The sequence below is a fragment of the Oncorhynchus clarkii genome, chromosome 18 (genome assembly GCF_045791955.1).
Source record: "Oncorhynchus clarkii lewisi isolate Uvic-CL-2024 chromosome 18, UVic_Ocla_1.0, whole genome shotgun sequence".
Lineage (NCBI taxonomy): Eukaryota > Metazoa > Chordata > Actinopteri > Salmoniformes > Salmonidae > Oncorhynchus > Oncorhynchus clarkii.
The window spans coordinates 18957120-18984510 of record NC_092164.1 but is presented as its reverse complement, the minus strand read 5'-3'; the positions used below and the strand labels follow the sequence as shown (position 1 = coordinate 18984510).

At 43.1% G+C, this 27391-nt stretch overlaps 1 protein-coding gene across 1 annotated transcript; it reads right to left on the bottom strand.

Annotated features, from left to right (window-relative positions):
• Nucleotides 1-2939: 2939 nt before the first annotated feature.
• LOC139373158 (heparan-sulfate 6-O-sulfotransferase 3-B-like) lies at nucleotides 2940-26963 on the bottom strand. The gene is made up of 3 exons (XM_071113311.1): nucleotides 26057-26963; nucleotides 4202-4963; nucleotides 2940-3944 (listed from the first exon to the last, which is right to left on the bottom strand). Exons 1-3 carry the CDS (start codon nucleotides 26623-26625, stop codon nucleotides 3941-3943), a joined length of 1335 nt encoding a protein of 444 aa, XP_070969412.1. The 5' UTR covers nucleotides 26626-26963; the 3' UTR covers nucleotides 2940-3940.
• Between the last annotated feature and the right edge of the window lie 428 nt (nucleotides 26964-27391).

The window sequence follows — 27391 nt, the reverse complement described above, 5'->3', positions numbered from 1 at the left end:
AACATGATACATTTGGCCCAGGACCAGAGACATGCCAATATGATTCATAAAACAAATGCTTTCACTTCTATACCCAGTGTTGTCAGGTATTTATTTCTCCCCTACTTAACGCAAGCAACAATGAGATGAGAGTCAAGGAATAAGGAACACATTGGCTGGGGGGAAAAGGAGCGGCTGTGGGGGAAAAGGAGCGGCTGGGGGGAAAAGGAGCGGCTGGGGGGAAAAGAGAGGCTGGGGGGAAAAGGAGTGGCTGGGGGGAAAAGGAGTGGCTGGGGGGGAAAAGGAGTGGCTGGGGGGAAAAGGAGTGGCTGGGGGGAAAAGGAGTGGCTGGGGGGAAAAGGAGCGGCTGGGGGGAAAAGGAGCGGCTGGGGGGAAAAGGAGCGGCTGGGGGGAAAAGGAGCGGCTGGGGGGAAAAGGAGTGGCTGGGGGGAAAAGGAGCGGCTGGGGGGGAAAGGAGCGGCTGGGGGGAAAAGGAGCGGCTGGGGGGAAAGGAGCGGCTGGGGGGAAAAGGAGCGGCTGGGGGGAAAGACGTCCTGCTGTTAAAGTGGCGTGCGTCTGTTTTACATCTTACATTATGGAGAATCACAGAACCACTTCCTAATAAGGAAACTGATAGTAAACTGTATCATCCTGCTTTTCGTCTGGAGGCTATTTACTGTAATACATTATTCATCCAATTGAATTATTTCAACACATTTCATCATTTGATAGTATCAAATAGCCAACAAACTAGTGTCAGATTAGTGGTGCTTAAATGTTTATTTGAGGCTGTACTATTTGAGTCCCACATCAAAGGGGGGTAATGGCCACTGTCCATCCTACCTTGTGGGAGCCCAGACCTCACTTCAAATTCAAAGCTGAAAGCAATTATCTAATGCAAAGAAACACTTGAGTCAACTCTGACAGCAAAAACGACCTCAGTATAGTATCTTGCTACCATAACACAATGAGAACAATAAAGAGGAATGATAGGCTAGGATGGAAACTTGAATATGAATATAAATGAGTTGGGCTATCTATGCGTGCGGTCAAGTTCCTCCTGTCTCTAGTTGCAATTGATTGTTGGATATTGTTTCTTGTCAACCTTTCAATCTCTTCCTCTACCTTTCCAGTAAACATAGTTGAGAAGCTCATTTGATGAATTCCCCAAATCATTGGAATCTGTGTTATGCATTTGACCCTTTTGAGAATGTGCAGGTATATGCCAACAGGAGCATGCGGTCTCCTATCATAGTATCTACTGTCATTCAGCTGTGTTCAGATGTACAGATTTTTGGCAATGACATCATACGTCACTACTCTCAACATGGTGTAACGTGGATGTGCATGTACTTTTGTACACATGGACGTATACGGCCACTGCATGCGATTCCAACTCGGTGGTTTATTCTGTAGTCAGTGTACTCCCAGGCTACTCAGGGCCTGTGTCCCAAATGGCACCCTATTCCCTATAGTGCGCCACTTTAGACCAGAGCCGGATCAAAAGTAGAACCAGGAAGGAACTGTTTCTGTCTGGTAAAAACCCTTTACAGTGTTTGTCTCTTCCTTCCTGCACACCTCCCTTTCTATCCACATATTTTCACGTTTCTCGATTAACCACTTGTCTTTCGATCAGCACCCGCCCTTCCCATATAACTCCACTGGAATGTAAATCGACAAATATTTTGTTTTTACAGGCGTCTCTACAGACCACAGATACTTTACTATAAAAAAAAATGTCAAAAGTCGGATTCCCAAACATCAATTTGACATAATATGTTGAATATGACATAAGTGTACTGCGTATAAGGACTCCGTGTGGTTCAGGGCTGGCTGTATTTCATTTCAATGTATATTTAAGGTGAATTAGTCAACCCCGAACCACCGGAACGACCCATTTCAAACAACAGTGAGAGATCTTCAGAAAATAAGAGTGACTGGATAGCTTGTTCTTTAGAAATGATGTCACCAAACGTTTCTACTGAATGCCATATGTCATATCCCTCCATGCTTCACAAACCATTTCACAGTGCTCGCTCATGTTAATGATTGTAAAAGTGAAAGAGCTCCTCTGGTTAGAACAAGTGCCATTTGGAGAAGTGGTGGACATGACACAGGTTCATTTTGGTCTGAATTCTTGCAACAATGGATTTCTACTGGGATCACACTGCTTTTAAAAAAAAAGCTTCACATTCTAAGTGTTATTCAGAGTAGTGCATGGTAGTAGTTATGGAGAAAAACAACTTATCTCACTGTTACTGGGTTGACTTGATAAAAAGTAATGATGGTTGTAGAATTATTGACCTCAATAAGTCTCTCTTCTCTCTCCTACTGCGATAGCAATTAGATAGCCTGAGAACTGCAGCTGGGCTGAAGAGAGGCTATTTTGGGGTAGGGAACACACTGACTTTCTCCTCCTTCCCTCCCTCCTCTTCCTCCCCTCCCTCCTCCTCCTCCTCCTCCTCCATACATCACTGGTTCTGTTCTCTCTTCATCACATCACACCAGCCTCTCTGGTATGTAGAAATCCCCAGAGTGACTATGTACCCCGATGAAGGAGAAAGGTATCCAGATAGCCTACTCTTTATTGTGCTGCGTTGGAGTCAAGCTCAATCGCACTTTAAACGCTTCATTTCACCCTGAACTGCCTGGAACCACAACTAATGGCTAACGGCTGCTCTACACCACCATGATGTAAGAAGGCTCTAATTGGTTCAGACAGCCAGCCTATTGTGCCCCCCGGTATTTATTTCTAACATCTTAAACAGAGTTCCATCACACAGTGTGTGTGTGTGTGTGTGTGTGTGTGTGTGTGTGTGTGTGTGTGCGTTCGTGGATTTGACAGAGAAAGCGTGCAAAGAGAAGTAGATGTCATCAAGACTTTTCTTTGTCATGAATAACACACAATGTGAACGGAAGCAGAAAAAAGGACAGCTTTTGGAAAGCTTGGAAATCAGTGGTATGCAGCGTACATTTAATGCACAACTTTCCTACAGGTGAATGTCTTGAATACCATCATACTGTACATACTAACTCATAGGTGGAAAGCAAACGTACAAGGTAAATTAATACAAGTCCTGTCCTAAATAACCAAAGTATGGGAGGGTGGTTAATGAATAATTTATTGTGTTATTTACTAACATATCTTACTTTAGAAATCATGAGCAAGTCCTATGTTGTAAAGCTAGGTTAATGGAATCTTCAGTAATTTTGGTAATTAAAATGTGATCTTTGGTAACTTTGGTCATTTACTCAAATAACTTTAAAAAAAATGATGTTCATATATGTATACATTTTTTTTTAAATATCTGTGTCCATATATTCCATGAGTTTCTAGTGGATAGATCATATGGTTCAAGAGAAAATAGCCTAATTAATTTTTTTAAAAGCATCTAATTAAGAATGTCATTATTTTCATCTAACTCTGCAACTCTTCCACCTATTGACTTTTTTTCACAACTGCCACCACATTGTCGCCAAAACATTTACAAGAAAGACATAGTCAAATAAATAAAAATGTGTGAAAAAAATATAAAGGTGTTTAATGCTGAAACCCTCATATTAAACACCAATGGTTTTGATTGATGGTTTATATTAGGATAATATTTTACAGGTTTTACATTTAATTTCTTATTTTAGAATCATCTTACTTGATTATTTTATACATTTTACATGTGATAAGGCCACATAGAGGGCCATAGATAATTACTGACACCTGTGATAATCTGAAGTACCCAAAATGGCCAGTAGATGCCATCTGATAAAATACAAAAAGAAAGCTACCAAAATCCTGGCAGTATACTGGTAAACTTCGAAAGTTTCTAGTAATATACCCTCCCTTTGCAACCCTAAGCGAACCACATTACTTTTCAAGAATCCTGAGGCGCTTATTTTGTTTACATACAGTCCCATGGAGATTCTGATCAAATCTTGTAGAATGTCCATTTGACACTAGAGTTGTTCACCTACTTTGAAGAACAGACAAGCATTAGAAAATGAACACACACAATAAACTCTGCATGAGAGGAGAAACAAAAGTTGACAACATCATGATAAATAGTAATAATAAATACATCTATTTGAAAGACTAAGACACCATTGGGCAGCCCAAGGCAGAGAGAGAGAGAGAGAGAGGGAGAGAGAGAGAGAGAGAGAGAGAGAGAGAGAGAGAGAGAGAAACTGACAGGAAGTACTAGTCCTTGCATGGGTGTTGCGGCCTCACCATCTCACCACCTGGCTGCTGTAGTCCTCTGTGGTGGCTACACCTCCCACCTCCTCCCCTTCCACCCCCTCTATCTCCCTCTCCTCCTCCTCCCTCCTGGCTTTGGAGATGGGGGCTGTGTGCTGGTGTAGCCACTGCCTCTCCTCCTGCCTCTCCTGCCTCCTCCTCAGCCTCTGCTCCCGGTGCTGTGTCTGGCGGCTGTACTGGTACCTCCGGAGGAACAGCTCCTTGGCGTACTCGTACAGCTCCACGTCCAGGGCGTTGAGCCCCTCGATGCGCCGCCGCAGAGCCCCCGCCCCCACCCCCACACTAGCCGCCCGCGTGCTGTTGATCTGCGTGAAAGCCTGGATGAAGCGCAGGCCGAACGTCCGCTCAAACAGGTACTGCGTCTTGCGCTGGAACTCGGTCAGGCCGAAGAAGGCCATGTTGCGGAGGTTGTTCTTGGCACTGGCTAGTAGGACACGGCCGCGCTCCCGTTCGGCGCCGATGGTGGAGACGTTGTAGCAGCCCACCAGGCTGAGGTCGGCCAGCATGCGGACCTGCCGGTTGTTGGCCAGGTTGGAAGGGCAGTCCATGAAGTTGGTCAGCGTGACCCCGGTCCAGTCGTCGCCACTGTAGCAGGCGGGCAGTTCGTCCTGGGTAGGAGAGCGGCCGTCACACATGTGCAGGGCGGTCTTCCAGGTGGCTCCACGCTGCACGTGCTTCCACTCGCTCAGGTAGCGGGAGACCGGGTCCCTTAGCATGGTGATGTAGTAGAAGTTCCTGCAGCAGCAAAGACAGAAAAAGGCATTTGTTTTAATACTTCCTTCCTTTCCATGTCTCCTTTCCTTGTCTCCTTTCCTCCGTGCTCTCCAATCCGTAATGACAGAACTGGGAAGTGGGAGAAGTGGGAGCGTTAGAGAGAGTGAGACTGGCACACGTCTTTCACTTTCCCTCCCTCTATGTAACACTCGCTGATGAGCTAGGGGGTGGCAATGAGCTATAATTATTTGACCATGTGAGAGAGAGAGAAAAAGGTGGAAATTGGGCGATGAAAAGAATGAAGAAAATATCATATTTCTCACATTTAAAAATAGCCAGAATTAGAAGATAGGAAACTAATAACGCTCTCTCTAAACAGTGATCCTAATGAGCTGAGAGCACAGTGGGCTATCTCATTTTTAATACTGAATAAGAGACAGTTCTCATCCTATTGCTAGGCCTCCCTAGCTCCTGAATATGCGTACCTCGGTACCTTCCTTTCACTGCGTAACAAATGCTACATTTAAGTAGCATGTTGCGCTCTACTGTCCTTTTTCTGAAAACGGTGAACTTATCGAACATCCAAACCTTGGATATATAGGCAAAAGATGAGAGTGTAGTGTATAGAATCACTTTTTGTTCTAATACAGATCACACCGCACTGCAGTATTCTTTACATTATCCCGTAGTCAAATAAAGTAGGGGAACCGTCTTGGGCCCCCGACAGGTACAACGGGGAGTTTGAGAATTGAGATCAAGACTAAAACCTTGAAAGCTGCAGCTACACGGCAAAGTAAACATCTTGTTTGTGTCAAATGCAGAGCGCTGCTTGTTTTCACTTCGAGATTCCTAACGGCGAGCTGCTAGAGATTCATGAGGAGCGGGTAGGAAAAGAGTTGAGACTGCCAGAGGAGACGGAGCTTCACAAAGCATTCACTTGTACATTCTGATGGAGAAGGAACAGACACTTTATACGATAGATATCATAGTCAACACTGAGCCGCTAACATTTTGCCTGATCAGAAACTGAATTGCTTGAACAGGATTTTCTCAACGGTGAGCAATGGCGTTGAGTAGTCAGAGTATGTCAGATGTTGTCTCTATACTGATCAACAAATATTGATTTCGACCAAAACTCTTAGGGGTAATTAAGGAAAGGGAAATGTCAGTCTGCACCACTGAAGTGGTAATAATGGCTCTGTGACTGCCATTTAAAGAACCATCTGACTGTTGACCTTTTGGTGCAGGGGACACACACACCACCCTCAAAGGTAATTAGGAGATTATTGTCGGGTGGCAGACTACCATCGACCGATATTTTAATGTGTCAGCAGAAATAGATCCTAACAAAGTTTTTTTTCATGACACACGCGTGCGAGCGTGAGCGCACACGCACTCACACAGACTCACACATACGCACACACACACACGCACTCACACACACACACACTCCAAGCCGTAATGGATATTCGACCACAGCACAGGCTGTAAATGAATTAAACTGGCACTGAGAGTGTGGGGAGAAATGGATACACACCCAGAGCTGTACAGAGAGATGGACACACACTCCCAGAGCTGTACAGAGAGATGGACACACACTCCCAGAGCTGTACAGAGAGATGGACACACACTCTCAGAGCTGTACAGAGAGATGGACACACACTCTCAGAGCTGCACAGAGAGATGGACACACACTCTCAGAGCTGCACAGAGAGATGGACACACACTCCCAGAGCTGTACAGAGAGATGGACACACACTCCAGGAGCTGTACAGAGAGATGGACACACACTCCCAGAGCTGTACAGAGAGATGGACACACACTCCCAGAGCTGCTGCCTACACAGTCTTTCTGGGAAGGGGGCATTTTAGATCCCCATTACAGATGTAGGATCTTTATTTGATCACTCTTTTGTTGCTGAGAATTTTCCTGCACCGCTGGATATGCATACATTCACAGTTCTATTAAGAGTATTTTACTTTTCATGTTACTACATTTTGACCAGCTAATAGCCTAACCACTGTTCAAGCAACATTATGGACTAACCGTTCAAATCCTGTTGCTGCAGGATTATTTTGCTGTGACAATACTGGTCCAATTAAGATTCTACATAACCACAGGACAGGCCCATCAATATGTCTCCGCACAATCCAGACATTCTAGCTCCATCCTTCTATTCTTCCATAGTGACCTATTGACATGAATGGGCGAATGTCAAAGCACTCCAATTACTCGTCTGTGTGTGTGTGTGTGTGTGTGTGTGTGTGTGTGCGTGCGTGTGTGTGTGCGTGTGTGTGTGTGTGTGCATGTGTGTGTGTGTGTGTGTGTGCATGTGTGTGTGTGTGTGTGTGTGTGTGTGTGTGTGTGTGTGTGTGTGTGTGTGTGTCTGTGTGTGCACGTGCGTGCGTGTGTGTTCGAGGGACAGAGTGGTTGGGAAGGTCGGGGCATCTGTCAACGGTTAATAGAGTCCGTCATCAAACAATTGAGTGTTCCGCTTATCTTACTGGGCAAAACAACAGTGCACGCACACATTGTTTCAACATGCACACGTTTGGCATGTAATTGACCTGGGACAACATCATATTCTGTAACAGGATGGATGTTGACTTACAGACTGGCTACACTCCATGCATTTACATATATACTGTACAAAAAATATAAACGCAACATGTAAGGTGTTGGTCCCATGTTTCATGAGCTGAAATAAAAGATCGCAGACATTTTCCATAAAAGGCTTATTTCTCTCAGATTTTGTGCACAAATTTGTTTACATAGTGAGCCTTTGCCAAGATAATCCATCCACCTGACAGGTGTGGGATATCAAGAACAGCATGATCATTACACAGGTGCACCTTCTGCTGGGGACAATAAAAGGCCACTCTAAAATGTTCAGTTTTGTCACACAACACAATGCCACAGATGTCTCAAGTTTTGCAGGTGTACAATTGGCCTGCTGACCGCAGGAATGTCAACCAGAGCTGTTGCCTAACGAATTCATTTCAATTGACTGATTTCCTTATGCAAACTGTCACTCAGTTAAATAGTTGAAATTGCTACGTGTTGCATTTATATATATATACTTTTTTTTTTTGTTGAATTTTACCCCTTTTTCTCCCCAATTTCGTGGTATCCAATTGTTGTAGTAGCTACTATCTTGTCTCATTGCTACAACTCCCGTACGGGCTCGGGAGAGACGAAGGCTGAATGTCATGCGTCCTCCGATACACAACCCAACCAGCCGTACTGCTTCTTAACACAGCGCGCATCCAACCCGGAAGCCAGCCGCACCAATGTGTCGGAGGCTACACCGTGCACCTGGCAACCTTGGCTAGCGCGCACTGCGCCCGGCCCGCCACAGGAGCCGCTGGTGCGCGATGAGACAAGGAGATCCCTACCGACCAATCCCTCCCTAACCCGGACGACGCTAGGCCAATTGTGCGTCGCCCCACGGACCTCCCGGTCGCGGCCGGTTACAACAGAGCCTGGGCGCGAACCCAGGGACTCTGATGGCACAGCTGGCGCTGCAGTACAGCGCCCTTAACCACTGCGCCTGTTCAGTATACTTGTTTCATTTCTACAGCACAGAAGAAACTCCAGTCATTTGAAGCTGACCAGAGCCTAAGGGCTTGCTTTTAAAAAATATATACTGTATATATATTTTACCTTTATTTAACTAGGCAAGTCAGGTAAGAACAAATTCATATTTTCAATGACAGCCTAGGAAGAGTGGGTTAACTGCCTGTTCAGGGGCAGAACGACAGCTGGGGGGATTGGAACATGCAACCTTTTGGTTACTAGTCCAACGCTCTAACCACTAGGCTACCCTGCCGCCTCAGTGTCTTTCTTTACCGTGTTAGTGCCAGTCATCTTTAAAAGAGGATGACATCTAAACAAAACAAGCTGAAAATGTGAAAGTCCAAAACTATTTAACGCCAAATCCTATATGCTCTGTGTGCTTATAGACATGTATTATGATCCCTTATAAATGAGAGTCGAACAATGCTTAGGGCCCATCTGCATATGGTGACAAAAAAAAGAGAGTTTAGCTGGCAGCCACTTTGTTCCCAATCATTTCGACCTAACTAAAATGGAACATCGTGCCAACTAAACATCCTCATTACATAGGGAATCTTCTCCATTTCTTCTGTGTAGACCTTTCCTGCAGTCCATTGACCTAGTGGCCTCATGGGTGGAATGTTATTCATATTTTTCATCATTAATAAGCATTCTTCTTTTTTTAACACATAAAAATAATGTGGGTTTATGTCAAACGGTTTTTATATTTTTCCTTATTCCATTATGCATATGAAGTGTAATATTGTGATGCAAACTCAAAATGTAATACATTTCAACTCTATATCTGACATGGTGTAGGTGACTTCTTGTTTTAAGACTACCAAGAAACACTCTGTGTGACCCTTATTCAGCCCACTGCAGTAAAAGATTCAACGCTGCAGGTACATGGCCAGATCTAGCTTACCATCCTCAAACCGGTACTTTAACCCTGACCTTAGATGACCGTCTACTCTACAACTCCCTCCCACTGTTTCAACAGCTGTAGCGGGTTGCTACTCCTCTAATGAATACCTGTGATTTCTACTGGGTTTCCATAGTGGAATGAGACAGCTCGGATTCTATTAGCGCGACTGGAGGACTGATCCTGTCTGATGACTTCCTTGAGAAACAAACGACTATTTCCACAGAGCTCAGTCAGAGAAGTGCAGGCAAATGAGCCCAGCTCCTCTCTGTGTTGCTCTCACAAAATCCCTGTGTCACTTCAACTCAAATTGTGTTGCAACAAGGAATATGAACATGCACTGTAAGAAGCCGAAATAACTTACTAATAGTCACTAATATTTATTGAAATAAAATAGTAAACCACGCAATTTAGGGAAAGTATGTAAATGAGCAACAACGTAATTCACTACTAGATCATGCTTTTCATTCAGAAGAACACCCCTCCTCATCTCCTGGTCAATGCAAAGGCTGTGGCTAAAATTACACCCTATTCCATGTAGTGCACTTATTTTGACAAAAGTCGTGGATTGTATAGGGAATAGGGTGCCATTTCAGATGCATCTGACCCAGTGGCAGAGAGAGGCCTCTATCCACCCTAATAAGATGAGTGCCTCTCAATCATTCATAACGGACCATTCCAACAGTGCATAGAAACACTCTGGGCACTCTGGACAAGCAATCAATACTGCCCTGCCAGGACTCCCAGTGTCTGTCTGATGGATGGTTGAATAAAGATAATTGGTCAAATATTTAAAAAAAACGAAATGGGCGAAGTTGGCTTATGGCATTTAACACAACTGGACTTGTATCCACTGGCATTTAGTAAACTATACAGTGTCTGCTGACCTTTTTGACACATTTCTCCGGTTTAGAAATGTCTGAGGGAAACAGAGGGTGTTATGGGTACTTGGACCCATGATAGTCAGGAAGATACTTGGACACAAACTCATATGATAAAAAAAATACAACTTTAAGAAAACAGTATGCTGCTATATCAGACAAAGCACTCAATGACTAACGTAAATGAATGGATGGGACACTTCAAACAGGAGCAAGAGATGTTGAAACACCTTGTATTCCCATAGGCCTATAATTATATTTCTATGTCTATTTCTATGCCCCTCTTATGGCCTGATCTCAAAGTCTCCTTCAGACAGCCTCTCATTGATTAACCTGAGTGTGTGGGGCGAACTTGACGCTCTTGCTGTCTCCCCCCTTGCCTCCCCTCACCTCCCCCTCGCTTGCTTAGGCTTTCAAGGAACTCATATTTCCGTAGAGGAAATGGGATCAATATTAGCCAAGACAATTCTCATTCATTACCATTAAGGACACACACTGGCTTGATGAGGTGGAATTGAGTCACTTACTGGAAAATGGCTCAAATCAAATACAATTGTATTTGTCACATGCTTCATAAACAACAGGTGTAGACTAACAGTGAAATGCTTACTTACCCAGCAATGGAGAGATTCTCAATAAAAAAAGAATAACAAGAGGAATAAATGCACAATGAGTAACGATAACTTGGCCATATACAAGGGGTACCAGTCAATGTACAGGGGTAATTGAGGTAGATATGTACAGTTGAAGTCGGAAGTTTACACATGCATTGGTTGGAGTCAATAAAAACTTGTTTTTAAACCACTCCACAAAATTTCTTGTTAACAAACTATAGTTTCGGGCAAGTCGGTTAGGACATCTACTTTGTGCATGACACAAGTAATGTTTCCAACAATTGTTCACAGACAGATTATTTCACTTATAATTCACTGTATCACAATTCCAGTGGGTCAGAAGTTTATATACACTAAGTTGACTGTGCCTTTAAACAGCTTGGAAAACTCCAGAAAATGATGTCATGGCTTTAGAAGCTTCTGATAGGCTAATTGACATTTGAGTCAATTGGAGGTGTACCTGTGGATGTATTTCAAGGCCTACCTTCAAGGCCTACCTAACTCAGAGCCTCTTTGCTTGACATCATGGGAAAATCAAAAGAAATCAGCCAAGACCTCAGAAAAACAATTGTACTCCTCCAGAAATGGGTCTTCCAAATGGACAATGACCCCAAGCATACTTCCAAAGTTGTGGCAAAATGGCTTAAGGACAACAAAGTCATGGTATTGGAGTGGCCATCACAAAGCCCTAACCTCAATCCCATAGAACATTTGTGGGAGAACTGAAAAAGAGTGTGCGAGCAAGGAGGCCTACAAACCTGACTCAGTTACACCAGCTCTGTCAGGAGGAATGGGCCAGAATTAACCCAACTTATTGTGGGAAGCTTGTGGAAGGCTACCCGAAATGTTTGACCCAAGTTAAACAATTTTAAAGCAATGCTACCAAATACTATTTGAGTGTATGTAATCTTCTGACCCACTGGGAATGCGATGAGAGAAATAAAAGCTGAAATAATTCTCTCTACTATTATTCTGACATTTCACATTCTTAAAATAAAGTGGTGATCCTAACTGACCTAAGACAGGGAAATGTTACTAGGAATAAATGTCAGGAATTGTGAAAAACTGAGTTTAAATGTATTTGGCTAAGGTGTATGTAAACTTTCGACTTCAACTGTACATATAGGTTGGGTTAAAGTGACTAGGCAACAGGATATATAATAATTAGTAGCAGCAGTGTATGTAATGAGTCAAAAAAGTTAGTTCAAAAAGGGACAATGCAGATAGTGCGGGTAGCTATTAGGGTAACTATTTAGCGGTCTTATGGCTTGGGGATAGAAGCTATTCGGGGTCCTGTTGGTTCCAGACTTCGTGCATCGGTACCGCTTGCCGTGTGGTAGCAGAGAGAACAGTCTATGGGTGGCTGGAGTCTTTGACCATTTTTAGGGCCTTACTCTGACACCACCTGGTATAGAGGTCCTGGATGGCAGGGAGCTCGGCCCCAGTGATGTACTGGGCTGCACACACATCCCTCTGTAGTGCCTTGCGGTCAGATGCCAAGCAGTTGCCATACCAAGCGGTGATGCAGCCAGTCAAGATGCTCTCAATGGTGCAGCTGTAGAACCTTTTGAGGATGATGCTGTTGATGTGAGCCATGACCAGCCTTTCAAAGCATTTCATGGCTACAGATGAGTGCTGATAGTCATTTAAACAGGTTACCTTGGCGTTCTTTGGCACAGGGACTATGGTGGTCTGCTTGAAACATGTAGGTATTACAGACCGAGTCAGAGAGAGGTTGAAAATAGAAGTGAAGACACTTGCCAGCTGGTCAGCTGCTATGAGTACGCAGCCTTATGAATGTTAACCTGTTTTAAGGACTTACTCACATTGGCTATGGAGAGCAAGATCACACAGTCGTCCGGAACAGCTGGTGCACTCATGCATGGTTCAGAGTAGTGTTGCACGGTATACCAAAACTTTTTTGATACTAGGTGCTAGAATTTGTGTTACTTTCGGTACTTCTGTCAAATGTGTCTCACGGATCAATTCTGTCTATAAGCACAACCGACCCCTTGTTATAACGTGCCTGTTCCACTTACTCATTGCTAACCTGCACTGGGAGTCTGGGCGGCATTATGTTAGATACCCACTGCACAGAAGTTAACACACTTGAATAATGCGACACTGCCTGTAGAAATGTTGAAACTGTTAATTATTGTTCACAAAACAATGTCTATACAGGCTAGAACCCTTTATAATGAAATACTGGTAGCATCCAGCTTTGTAGGTTAACTTTCCTTGCTAGCTTACAGATACATCTGACATCAATTCACTACCCTAGTCCTTTGTTTGTGATCAGCAAAATTAAATCAGCAAATAATGCTGATTTCAAAGCTGATTGCCAAAATGTTATTAATTCACTTATTCGGTCTCTCATTAGCGAACTAACTGCATTATGAATGACGTTATTACTGGTTAAAGAGACAGAGCACATTTTTATAAAATAAGCTACTTCTATGCAAATGTTGTTGATCAGTGCAATAAAATAAGTCCCAAATGGAAGGGAAACAGATTGCTTGTCATCTGTAGCCCCATGAAATCTGCTAAAACAAGCTCAATAACTCAACACCCTCCTATTGAATATGTATTCACCTGTTTTGTGGATAAGGCTACATGTTGATTTACAAAATGTATCAACAGAGATTTACCATTCAAATAAATTCTTACCATTATGTAGTTAGATTGGTAAACAAAAAAACAATCTAATTGATTGTATGATTGTATAATTGATTAATTCACTTATATATGGCTGTCTCTGAAATATGTTGATGTAAAAAAGGTGGTCAAAAGATGCAGCAGCTGAGTTTATCTGTCTGGATCAGGTGCCATTCTGTGGCATTGGCTAATATGCCTTATTTTTTGCCGTGGTATTGTTTTGGTATCGAGTGTCGTGATGGTATCGAGTATTGTGATACTAAATCTGGTATTGAAGTCAAAATGATGGTATTGTGACAACACTAGTTCAGTGTTGCTTGCCTCGAAGTGAACATAGAAGGCATTTAGCTCATCTGGTATGCTCGAGTCACTGGGCAGCTCGCGGCTTGGTTTACCTTTTTAATCCGTGATAATTTGCTAAACCTGCCACATCCGACGAGTGTCAGAGCCGGCATAGTAGGATTCAGAACATATTCCAGTCTGTGCGAAACAGTTCTGTAGCTTAGCGTCCGCTTCATCGGACCACTTCCGTATTGAGGCCATCACTGGTACTTCCTGTTTGAGTTTTTTCTTGTAAACAGGAATCAGGAGGATAGAGACTGGCTAAAGGGAGGGCAAGAGCCTTGTATGAGTTTCTATGTGTGGAGTAAATGTGATGTACATTTTTGTTGCATTTAGTTGTACAGGTGATATGCTGGTAAAAATGAAGATAAACTAATTTCTGTTTCCCTGCTTTAAAATCACCAGCCAATAGAAGCACCGCCTCTGTATGTACATTTTCTTGTTTGCTTATTGCCCTGTACAGCTCGTTGAGTGCAGTCTTAATGCCAGCATCGGTTTGTAGTGGCAAATAGATAGCCATGAAAAATGTTGATGAAAACTCTCTTGGTAAATAGTATAGTCTGCATTAAAGATAAAAAACTGAAAATGGAAAGGTTGTACAACTGAATGTATTCAACTGAAATGTGTCTTCCGCATTTAACCCCTCTGAATCAGAGCGGTGCGGACCCTTTACTCAGTACTTTGTTGAAGCACCTTTGGCAGCGATTACAGCCTCGAGTCTTCTTGGGTATGACGCTACAGGCTTGGCACACCTGTATTTGGGGAGTTTCTCCCATTCTTGTCTGCAGATCCTTTCAAGCTCTGTCAGGTTGGATGGGGAGCATCGCTGCGCAGTTATTTTCAGGCCTCTCCAGAGATGTTCTATCGGGTTCAAGTCCGGGCTCTGGCTGGGCCACTCAAGGACATTAAGAGACTGGTCCCAAAGCCACTCCTGCGTTGTCTTGGCTGTGTGCTTAGGGTCGTTGTCCTGTTGGAAGGTAAAGCTTCTCCCCAGTCTGAGGTCCTGAGCACTCTGGTGCAGGTTTTCATCAAGGATCTCTCGGCACTTTGCTCCGTTCATCTTTCCCTTGATCCTGGCTGGTCTCCCAGATCATCCCCACAGCATGATGCTGCCACCACCATGCTTCACCGTAGGGATGGTGCCATATTTTCTCCATATGTGACACTTGGCACTCAGGCCAAAGAGTTCAATCTTGGGTTTCATCAGACCAGGGATTCTTGTTTCTCATGGTCTGAGAGTCCTTTAGGTGCCTTTTGGCAAACTCCAAGCGGGCTGTCGTGTGCCTTTTACTGAGGAGTGGCTTCCGCTTGGCCACTCTACCATAAAGGCCTGATTGGTGGAGTGCTGCTGAAATGATTGTGGGAAAAGTCAAGTGGTCGGAATACTTTCCAAATGCACTGTATATTATCCATGTCCTTGTTCAGCCATGACTCAGAGAAACATTGAATATTAAAGTTCTTCAGTTTGTTCTCTCGTGACTGTACGTTCACCAAAAGAACAGAGGGTAAGGGTGGTTTATTTCCTCGTCAACATCATCTCATCAGGATGGCGGCTCGTCTGCCTGTCTTGCCCTGTCGCTTCCTCTTTCGAGTCCCGGGGATCCCTGGTCTGGAGTAAGCAGCAATTCCAGAGCTGTCGAATCATTGAAATATAAATTGTCATCCAAATCGAGGTTAGTGGTCGCTGTTCTGTCCAGAAGCTGTTTTCGTTCATAGGAAATTATGGCGAACACGTTATGCACAAAAAAAATAAGAATTGGTCAGGAGCCTGTAAAATGGCTGCTATCCACTGCAGCACCATCTCTTACTCTTCTGCTGTGTTGACTGTTTTAAGTCTGTGCACTGTCCCCCCCATAGGAAGTTTGGCCAAACTGAGACTACTGTCTGTGATTCCAATCCAATGAGGTGAATAGGCCATCAGACATTTCAATAAATCATGGTTGCCTGACCTGGTACTTGTGTACTAGCGTTCCTACCCTACCCTTACTTCCGCCACATTGTGTGATTTGGGTAGATAAAGCGGTTTGAAAGAGGTGGATGTTTCTACTTCACACTGAAGCTAGGGTGATGATGGTTCTCGGGGAGTGTACCACACAACCAATGCAAATCCAATTCAAACGTGTCACTAACACCACACTGAAGCTACATTCACCCACATAGGCTACACGAGGCGTACCATTTTCTATCATACACTTTCATCTTCACAATAACCCAATCGGTTGTCCTATTCCCAAACTTAACACCCTCAAACACTCTCCGACACCCCTTTCTGGTGTGTGAATTAGCTTTTCTGCAGGAGACCCAGAGGGTGTGAGTTTGTGACCTCCTGCTCCCTGGCCCCCCTGCAAGAGGTGGAATTTGCTGCTGGGAATGGAGGTTGTGTCCTTGGTAATGTGGTCATACTTAGTGGCAGATCACTTAGTGGCAGATTCATTCAATACTTACTGTAGGGCCTGAAAGATTGTCAAAACAGGGAACTGAAGATAACATATAAAATCACATCACCTAAGCATTTCTTTCAGAATATTAGAATGTCAGTATGGGAGTTATATTAATGTGGGAAACGATCAGATGGGAGTTATATTAATGTGGGAAACGATCAGATGGGAGTTGGATCATCAGTGTGTCCATTGAGCCAGAGCCATGTGGAGCTGTGTGACTACTGCCAGCAGTCAGACTGTAGGAGATATCCTCCCCAGTCTGGTCTAGAGATCTACTTAATGAAAACTCACACACACACACACAGAGAGAGAGAGAGAGAGAGAGAGAGAGAGAGAGAGAGAGAGAGAGAGAGAGGGAGAGAGAGAGAGAGAGAGGGAGAGAGAGAGAGAAGTTATAGAAGAAGAGGCAAAGAGGGACAGGGAGACAAACAGACACAACGACACAACAAAGAGCTGGAGCTCTACATTATAAACCCTCGCTGCACCACAGGGTCTAAGAAAAATACAGACAGAGGGTGAGAGGGAGAAGTGACAAAAAAAGGCATAGAATGATATAAGTGATGGATGAAAGAGCATAGATACTATATATACAAAGGCCCTTCTTAGAGCTTGCAGGGAGGACAACTCCACGGGAGTTGAAAGACCTGCCTGAGCTGTCTGTAGAGTAAGGTCAGATCCTAGAAATAGAATGAAACTCATTCCAGTTCTATGGGTCAGACTGACCTCTTGTCCATTCACACTCTCAGCACTGTCTCCGGCCCGTACAGCCAAGTGTGGGAGTGAACAGATTAATTCACTCTAGTGTGAGATTGATTTTGTTAAATGACTGATTGATGCTCAAGCCAGTTCCAGGATTGGAAGGTGTGGTGTTGTTGGGGTAATTCACTTATAATGACTGGAGCCCAGAGATCATCATGGTCAGGTAAAAACATCGAACTAGCCCCAATTATGGCAACTGAGCTCACTGAGTCCTCACTGAGAATATTTGATACAGAGCATCAAGTAACGTCAGAGCTCACACCTGGCAGAATGGGACTGTTAGTGTGTCTCTCTCAGTGGGTGAGTCCCAAATGTCATCCTATTCACTAAAGATCACTAGTTTTAACCAGAGCACTATGGGCCCTGGTCAAAAGTAGTGCACTAAATAGGGAATAGCGTTCCATTTGGGACAGAAACAATGTTTCTCTTCCTGAATGTAAATGACTGTCACCATGTACAGTTGAAGTCAGAAGTTTACATGCACCTTAGTCAAATACATTTAAACTCAGTTTTTCACAATTCCTGACATTTAATCCTAGTAAAAATTCCCTGTCAGTTAGGATCACCACTTTTATTCAATAATAGTTGAGAGAATGATTTATTTCAGCTTCTATTCCTTTCATCACATTCCCAGTGGGTCAGAAGATTACACACACTCAATTAGTATATGATAGCATTGCCTTTAAATTGTTTAACTTGGGTCAAACATTCCTGGGAGCCTTCCACAAGCTTCCCACAATAAGTTGGGTGAATTTTGTCCCATTCCTCCTGACAGAGCTGGTGTAACTGAGTCAGGTATGTAGGCCTCCTTGCTCGCACACACATTTTCAGTTCTGCCCACAAATTTTCTATAGGATTGAGGTCAGGGCGTACAGATGAACGTGGCACCTTAGGCATTTGGAAATTTCTCCCAAGGATGAACCAGACTTGTGGAGGTGTACAATTGTTTTTTTCTGAGGTTTTGGCTGATTTCTTTTGATTTTCCCATGATGTCAAGCAAAGAGGCACTGAGTTTGAAGGTAGGCCTTGAAATACATTCACAGGTACACCTCCAATTGACTAAAATTATGTCAATTAGCCTATCAGAAGCTTCTAAAGCCATGACATAATTTTCGGGAATTTTCCAAGCTGTTTAAAGGCACAGTCAACTTAGTGTATGTAAACGTCTGACCCACTGGGATTGTGATACAGTGAATTATAAGTGAAATAATCTGTCTGTAAACAATTGTTGGAAAAATTACGTCCTAACCGACTTGCCAAATCTATAGTTTGTTAACAAGAAATGTGTGGAGTGGTTGAAAAACGAGTTTTAATGACTGCAACCTAAGTGTATGTAAACTTCCGACTTCAACTGTATTAGGGACCAATCAGATCACTTCTTCACTCTCTTCTGTTCGACGGCGTGTATAGTCTCTCTCCACAGATGAAAAGTGAATGCTGATGCAACACTCATTTAAAGCAGGGAAAGATGCTACGTGCTAGCCAAGCGTGAACAGCTGTGTGTGAAATCCTTGTTTCCTTTAGAGACGCTGTCATAACTTAACACCACTGGTTCGGCTGATGCTGTTGGATTAAATAGAGTTGTGCATATTAATTGAGCAATTAGTGGACGTGACTGAGCAGATCACTTCCTCTACTGAAATGCTCTGCCAGTTGTGGTGATAATAGAATACCTTTCTATACCCACACATGCCCATGTGCCGACACACACACACACAAATGCCCACACACTTACTGCACATCCACAGTACAATGTGCAGTCCATTACAAGCCCACAGAAGAATAGGCAGAGAAGGTATGTTACTCGATACAGCACAGAGAGAGAGAGAGACAGACAGATAGAGAGAGGGAGAGACAGAGACAGAGAGAGAGCGAGACAGAGACAGAGAGAGAGCGAGAGAGAGAGAGAGAGAGAGAGAGAGGGCTAACTGTGGCTCTCTGATGGTCTCAGATCTGGGATGCTATTTCGGGAGCTACAGGAAAGCCCCAGGGATACTGGTGTGGAGACAGTGGAATAAAATGAGAGATTTACCGGGTAGATCTTGGGTAGTGTGTGTGTGACAGAGAGAGACAGAGAGAGAGAGAGAGAGAGAGAGAGAAAGAGAGAGAGTGGGAGAGAGAGATAAACTTTTGTTTATCCATTTCACTTGCTTTGACAACGTAAACATGTTTCCCATGCCAATAAAGCCCATTGAATTAAATTGAGAGAGAGAGGGGAGTAGGAGAAGGAGGGCGAGGGTGAGAGGGGAGTAGGAGAAGGAGGGCGAGGGTGAGAGGGAGAGGGGAGTAGGAGAAGGAGGGTGAGGGTGAGAGGGAGAGGGGAGTAGAAGAAGGAGAAGGAGGGAGAGGGTGAGAGGAACGGAGGGTAGGCGGGGAGACACCAAAGAATAATTGTCCCGATTGGTGTTTTTAAATCACTGATGAAGGATTTTGAGGCTGATTCCCTGACCTGTCAATGTTTTTAATTTTCTGTTTTATACTCTTGTGAATTCAATGTTTTTTACTAGATTACTTGTAGTTTTTCACATTGTCTGACTGTAATTTTTTTGTAATGACTTGGTGCTGCCTATCTTGGCCAGGGCGCTCTTGAAAAAAGAGATTTTAATCTCAATGAGCCCTTCCTGGTTAAATAAAGGTTCAAATAAAAAAAATAAAAAAATAATGGCTTCTCCAGTGAGTTACTTGGACACCAATGTATTTCAGCCTTCACCTTTCTCTTTAACACAGTTATCAGAAAGACCATGTACTGCTTATGGAACGACATGGAACCACAGCATAGGCCTACAGACACAGATGACCAAACAGGTAATAACACAGTCACATATCAATTATGAGCATGTCCTGATTGCTTCTCAGAAAACAACTAACATGAAAACAGTCAAGTTATGTCTCTATTTCAAATGACCTTATATTAGAGAAATTCAGAGTCAGACAAAAGTATTTTGAAATTCTTTGACACAGCCAATGGCATGCTACTACTCTAATACTCAAACCTGGAGTGTTAGCAATTACAGTAGCTTGACATGTTAATCGTAGCAGTTTCTTTCTTATAAATAAGTCACTTCCAATCCTTTGGGTTGTCTTGGGTGAGCTACACGCAGCACTCACCCCACACTAGAGGTCGACTGATTAATCGGAATGGCCGATTAATTAGGGCCGATTTCAAGTTTTCATAACAAACGGAAATCGCTCTTTTTGGGCACCGATTTGGGTGATTTTTAAATTTTATTTTTAACACCTTTATGTAATCTTTATTTAACTTGGCAAGTCAGTTAAGAACACATTCTTATTTTCAATGACGGCCTAGGAACAGTGGGTTAACTGCCTCGTTCAGGGGCAGAACGACAGATTTTCACCTTGTCAGCTCGGGGGCTCCAATCTTGCAACCTTACAGTTAACTAGTCCAACGCTATAACGACCTGCCTCTCGTTGCACTCCACAAGGAGACTGCCTGTTACGCAAATGCAGTAAGTCAAGGTAAGTTGCTAGCTAGCATTAAACTTATCTTATAAAAACAATCAATCAATCATAATCACTAGTTAACTACACATGGTTGATGATATTACTAGATATTATCTAGCGTGTCCTGGGTTGCATATAATCTGACTGAGCATAGAAGCATACAAGTATCTAACTGAGCGGTGGTAGGCAGAAGCAGGCGCGTAAACATTCATTCAAACAGCACTTTCTTTACGTTTTGCCAGCAGCTCTTCGTTGTGCATCAAGCATTGCGCTGTTTATGACTTCAAGCCTATCAACTCCTGAGATGAGGCTGGTGTAACCGAAGTGAAATGACTAGCTAGTTAGCGCGCGCTAATAGCGTTTCAAACGTCACTCGCTCTGAGCCTTGGAGTGGTTGTTTCCCTTGCTCTGCATGGGTAACACTGCTTCAAGGGTGGCTGTTGTCGTTGTGTTCCTGGTTCGAGCCCAGGGAGGAGCGAGGAGAAGGACGGAAGCTATACTGTTACACTGGCAATACTAAAGGGCCTATAAGAACATCCAATAGTCAAAGGTTAATGAAATACAAATGGTATAGGGGGAAATAGTCCTATAACTACAACCTAAAACTTCTTACCTGGGAATATTGAAGACTCATGTTGAAAGGAACCATCAGCTTTCATATGTTCTCAGGTTCTGAGCAAGGAACTTAAACGTTAGCTTTCTTCCACGGCACATATTGCACTTTTACTTTCTTCTCCAACACTTTGTTTTTGCATTATTTAAACCAAATTGAACATGTTCCATTATTAAATTGAGGCTAAATTGATTTTATTGATGTATTATATTAAGTTAAAATAAGTGTTCATTCAGTAGTTGTAATTGTCATTATTACAAATTTAAAAAAATTAAAAAAATGGCCGATTAATCGGTATTGGCTTTTTTGGTCCTCCAATAATCGGTATTGGTATCGGCATGGAAAAATCACAATCGGTCGACCTCTATCTCACACACACACACACACACACACACACACACACACACACACACACACACACACACACACACACACACACACACACACACAGCTGTTACTGTAATACCACGCACACAGAATTTCTGTCGTGAAACCTGTGTACTCAAAACACTTCATGATAAGACAGAAAAAGAGAGGGGAAAGGAACAAGTAGAAACATGCTTGTATTCGGGACTTTAGTGATGTGCTATACATACACATGAAGAACATGCTTGTATTTGGGACTTTAGTGATGTGCTATACATACACATGAAGAACATGCTTGTATTTGGGACTTTAGTGATGTGCTATACATACACATGAAGAACATGCTTGTATTTGGGACTTTAGTGATGTGCTATACATACACATGTAGAACAACATGCTTGTATTTGGGACTTTAGTGATGTGCTATACATACACATTAAGAACAACATGCTTGTATTTGGGACTTTAGTGATGTGCTATACATACACATGAAGAACATGCTTGTATTTGGGACTTTAGTGATGTGCTATACATACACATGTAGAACAACATGCTTGTATTTGGGACTTTAGTGATGTGCTATACATACACATGAAGAACAACATGCTTGTATTTGGGACTTTAGTGATGTGGTATACATACACATGTAGAACAACATGCTTGTATTTGGGACTTTAGTGATGTGCTATACATACACATGAAGAACATGCTTGTATTTGGGACTTTAGTGATGTGCTATACATACACATGAAGAGCGACAAGTTTGTGTATAAATCGGGATCTGCTCCTTAATCTGCCTCCAGATGATGATCTCCCATAAAGGAGTGTGGAGATTACTACTATCCTCTGAATACCTCTGCAGAATGCATGATATTACATTACAATGGAATATATTACGTTTTTGCATGTTCTGATTAGGGACTGATACATTTTGGGAATATGATCCTAACCAGCGACACATTGGTTTTTTGAAAGACTTCCCAGTCAATTGCTGGGAGAAGGTGTTGCTGACACAAGACTTTATAAATGCATATGATCAATTGACCAACTTCTATGGAAAATAATAACTGAATGGACTGGACCTTTGATCTAGTTCAGGGTTCCCCCCCCCCCCCCCCCCCCCCTTGGGTGCATGTTTTGTTTTTTTCTCTAGCACTACACAGCTGATTCAAATAACCAACTCATCATGTTTTGATTATTTGAATCAGCTGTGTCGTGCTAGAGAAAAAACCCAAACGTACACCCCAGGGAGGCCCCAGGACTGGGAAGCCTGGTCTAGTTAAACCCAGGTCTATAGAAACTACACAGAGATAACACACTAATGACAGTTACCTTATACCAACTTGGCTAATTAATGTCGGAAATCATACCTCTCTCTCTCTTGCCTTATGCGACGGAAGAAAGGGTAAATGAGAACCGGGATGCTGTGTCTGATGTGTGAAGAGCATGCTCAGAGGTTTTGTGTGCATGTGTGCGTGTGTGTGTGTTGCTGATCTATACCGAGTGTCTGGAACACACACACACCTCGGAGTGTGAGACATCTGCTGTACATGAATACACCTGGGGCTACACCTCCACTGATAATCACCTTCTGATCATATTTTATCCGTTTTATGTTAATGACTTATTCTTATTCATTTTCGTCCTATCTGATGTGACTTCCTTGTTATATGTGTTTGTGAAATGGCTTGTGACAGAGTTAAGTGAAATTCACTGTAAATACAGTTTGAATTTCAATCTACCCTCTGAACTAACTGGGAGAGGAGCTTACATAAAACAGCCTTCTCCTCAGATGGGAATCTTGAGCTGAGGGATTTAACGGATGAGAAATTGACTTAAGTGCAGGACAAGATTAATGTCAGAAATTTGCCACCAGATGGGTTTTTTCTCATGGTCTGTTTTGGTTCCCAGTGCCAGTGAAACGTGGAGGAGGAAGACAACGCTGAATCATCTGTGTACTGGATTATGTGCACAAAACCCATATTATTAGACTACTAGACTGCAGTGGGTCCTGGGTAGGATGTTTTATCTCTCCTCCTATAAAACAAAGCAAAATGTTTTATAATATATTTTTGTCTATTCTGTCTATTCTAGTAGTGGTGTCTCTTTGCGGAAGAAACACATTAGCCAATGTTCACAGGCTCTGAGTAAAAGCCGTGTCCGTCAGCCTCAGGGTTTGACTTCAATTTATTTTCAATGAATTGAAGAAAATAAACTGTCATCGAAGATAATGGCCAGTTTTCCAGTTCATAGCCGATGATTCAATGCAATTTGAATTTGATTGTTCTGAGATGGAATTGACCCCAGAACAGGTCATTATGTTATCTTTATACTTGGGTGAGACAGTGAGGTTTGCCTCCTCTCTCTCTCTCTCTCTCTCTCTCTCTCTCTCTCTCTCTCTCTCTCTCTCTTTCCTACCATTGCAGCTGACTGTGGAAGAGCAGACCTGACAAATGAAGCAGATTCTAAGGTTGGAGCAGTGTGTTGCTGCTGTGAGGAGCACGCCATGCTGGACTCAGTGGCACGGTGCTCTTCTTAGTGATTGGCAGTAACCTCACATGACTCACTGATGGGGTTGGTCAAGGTAGATTATGTGGAAAGTAGGACGGAGTTCAAGAAAGGAGGGAGGGAGGGAGGGAGGGAGGGAGGGAGGGAGGGAGGGAGGGAGGGAGGGAGGGAGGGAGGGAGGGATGGATTTTAGCATTAGGGCAGAGCCTAATCCTGATTATGTTGGTTAGGAATACGAGATACATCCACATTCACCCACGCTGGTCGCTCCAATGAAAGTAGTCTGATGTGACAGGATCTGATGTGACCTTTCATGCGTTAGCCTGACTGAAGCGTCCCATGCTCTGGAGCTGCATGGGGACTGCCTGGAAATGCCAACGCTGTCAGAGCCCTGGCACCAGCCCTGACACAGCCTCGACCAGGGAGACCAGATGATGGGGTGTCTGTGAGATGACCCGAGGGCAACAATAGACAGATGGCAGCTCTGTCTCCACTAAAGACCATCATGTCCCCATAGATGCTCCATGCTAGCCTATAGGCTAGCATGTGGCAACCTCTCAATTTCCCATGTTAAAGTCCCAGTGCAGTCAAAAACATGCTTTTCATGTGTTTTATATATATTTCCACAATATGAGGTTGGAATAATACAGTAAAATTGTGAAAATGATGATAGTGCCCTTTACTGTAAGAGCAGTTTGAAAAGGCTGCCTGAATTTCAGCCTGTTTTGGTGGGATGGAATTTTGGGGTGACATCACCAGGAGGCAAATAGGTTACTAGACCAATAAGAAAGAGAGTTCCAAACCTCACTACCAATAACAGCTTGTTTTCAGTTATCCCCTCCCCACTCAGACAACTTCCAGACAGTCTTAGAAAATATCTTTGTTGAGAAATTGCTCTTTGCTAACAAGCTATTTTTGTTAATATTTTACCATTTTATCTGAGATTTTTTTTTCTCTCAAATGAAGGTAATTAATTGCTACCCAGAAATGATTTGATCGTGAGATTAAAATGAGTGCATTGGAACCTTAACAAACCAGTGCCATGGTTCTGGTCTGACCATTTGATCCGTTTCATTTCCATGCTTATTCTTCTTATACAAGCAGATCATATTTCTGGAATACTTACCTGCATTGTTACCAGATTTACTGTTTCAGGTTTTACTATCTCAGACTTTATGGTATTTTATAACACCCTCATAATCGTTCATTATCTTTGAACTCTTGATATCAATAAAAAACCATGGGGATGATCTACAGTGCTCTTCTTGTATTATCCCTATGGTTACAGTACATCCTAAAGCTACAGTCAGAAGTATGGGATCAGGACCAACAAGAGGACAAATGAACCAACCAAAAAGACAACAAGATTAAATGATTGTAATGTCAAGCCGAACCCAAAAGTAAAAACCTTGTTTATTTTTTTTAACTAGAAGTGTTTCAGCCCTTCTACCCCAAAATGGAATAACCCTGACATAGAGGCAGTTTATAATGTGTTTATAATGTGTTTATAACCATTTATAAAGGGGTAGTGTAAAGTAGCCCTCTGTGAGGATAACTACTGCCTGTTAAAGCCTTCAGAAAAGGGCTAATTCATTTTCAACAGGAAAATGAGTGCAAGGGGGGAAATTGTAAATATCTTTAGTCAAGCGCCTTGTCTTCTATGCGTTTAATCAAGCTTTTAGCACGCTCTATTCAAAAGAGAGGCTAATCATAGTCTTTTAATACAAACCATAATGATTTTAATCAGTGTTCAAGCTGGGTTGGAACAAAAGCCTGCCCACTGCAGCCCCCTAGGGCCAGGTTGCCACCCGTGTTGCATGCTATTGTTCCTGTTATAGAAATGTAGTATAGGCTACATTATTCTTTCAAACCTATCTGATCATTGAATTTAATTCTGTCAATGTACACTTGCATCTCACACTGTTTCTCCTGGCCACAAACAGTTTAGGCTCTACTGATTAGCTACAGGAACAAGAATCAAATTGAGACCCCATACCGTCGGTCCCTCTGAGCATCCTTCTTGTCTTTCTTGTTCATCACTACAGGCACGCAGTTAGTCAGCTCGGTCCAGTCCGCATGTAGACCACAACTCCAGCCAGTAGAGAACCTAGAGAAAAGCCAGGACTCCGCTTTGCCCGGGCGGTGACAGGTACATTTCTTCTGTCCTGGCATACAATCACAGGGCTGTTCGAGGTGAATGTTTCGGACAAGGTGCCGTCCGAAAGTAGTCCCACCGGTCTTCTGGATGTGGAGGAACACTATAACGTCATCTCCTTTGATGTTGAAATCCACGTGTCGCTCAAGGTCTCGGTCAGTAAAATTGAATTTGGACAGAGTTTTTGAGGAACCCTCCGACTCCAGCCCTTCTTGGTACGCGTAAATGTCGTCCCCCGAGTGATATTGGCGGAACATTCCACTCAACTTGTCCCCAGTTAGGAAGCGACAAGAGTTACTGCCGGCTGGACAAATGTACTGATAGCCTATCATCAAGAAGACCACGGCCAGTATCGGAATCAAAATGAGTTTGTTGGATTTATCCTCCATTGTGCGTGGTGAAATAGTCATGCCATTGATATAAGCGGTAACATAAAGTCTCCAGCCAAACCAAATGCTCTAACTCCTCGTGCACCCTGCTTCATCGTAGCCTAGATGGTTACAGTTGTCAAACTTGATGTCTCCTTTGGAGCGATGAACATCTCTCTAGACAGGCAGCTTATTTATTTCCAGCAGCAAAATGTAAAACATTTTTAAAAAACTATTCCCAACGCTATGCCAATGTATCGTCTTCTATTGTCAGAAGCAAAGGAGACATTTGTGAAATTTGAAAAACAGACATAGCCTACCCCGGGTAGTCTATCTCACGAGCGCGCAGCTGATTCAGCATCTTCTTCGACAACGGCTCTGTCCGGAGGCGGCGACTGCAAGCTCTCATAAATGCATCACGCTGTCATTAGTAGCATAACCACCCGGTGCACACGCACTACCCATGCATCTCTCTATAGCCTACCGGTTCACTGTTCATTTTAAACCTTTGCGTCACCACGACAATGTTTTTAAATAATACTTTTGTGTCGCTTAAGGCTGGCTCTTCAAGTCAACATCTCAACAACAATTGTTCATCTGTGCGCAGGGCAATACATTGAAAGCAGAGGAGGATAGAGAGCCATCTACATATGAACCAATCATTTATTATCACTTGCTGTAAAATCGACCAATCCATGAACATAGCCTACGTGAAATACCCATTGGCCACCATAACAATATTCGCACTAAAACATTACTTTTTAAGCCAATCGAAACGGGGATACATGATTATGCCTATAGCCTACAC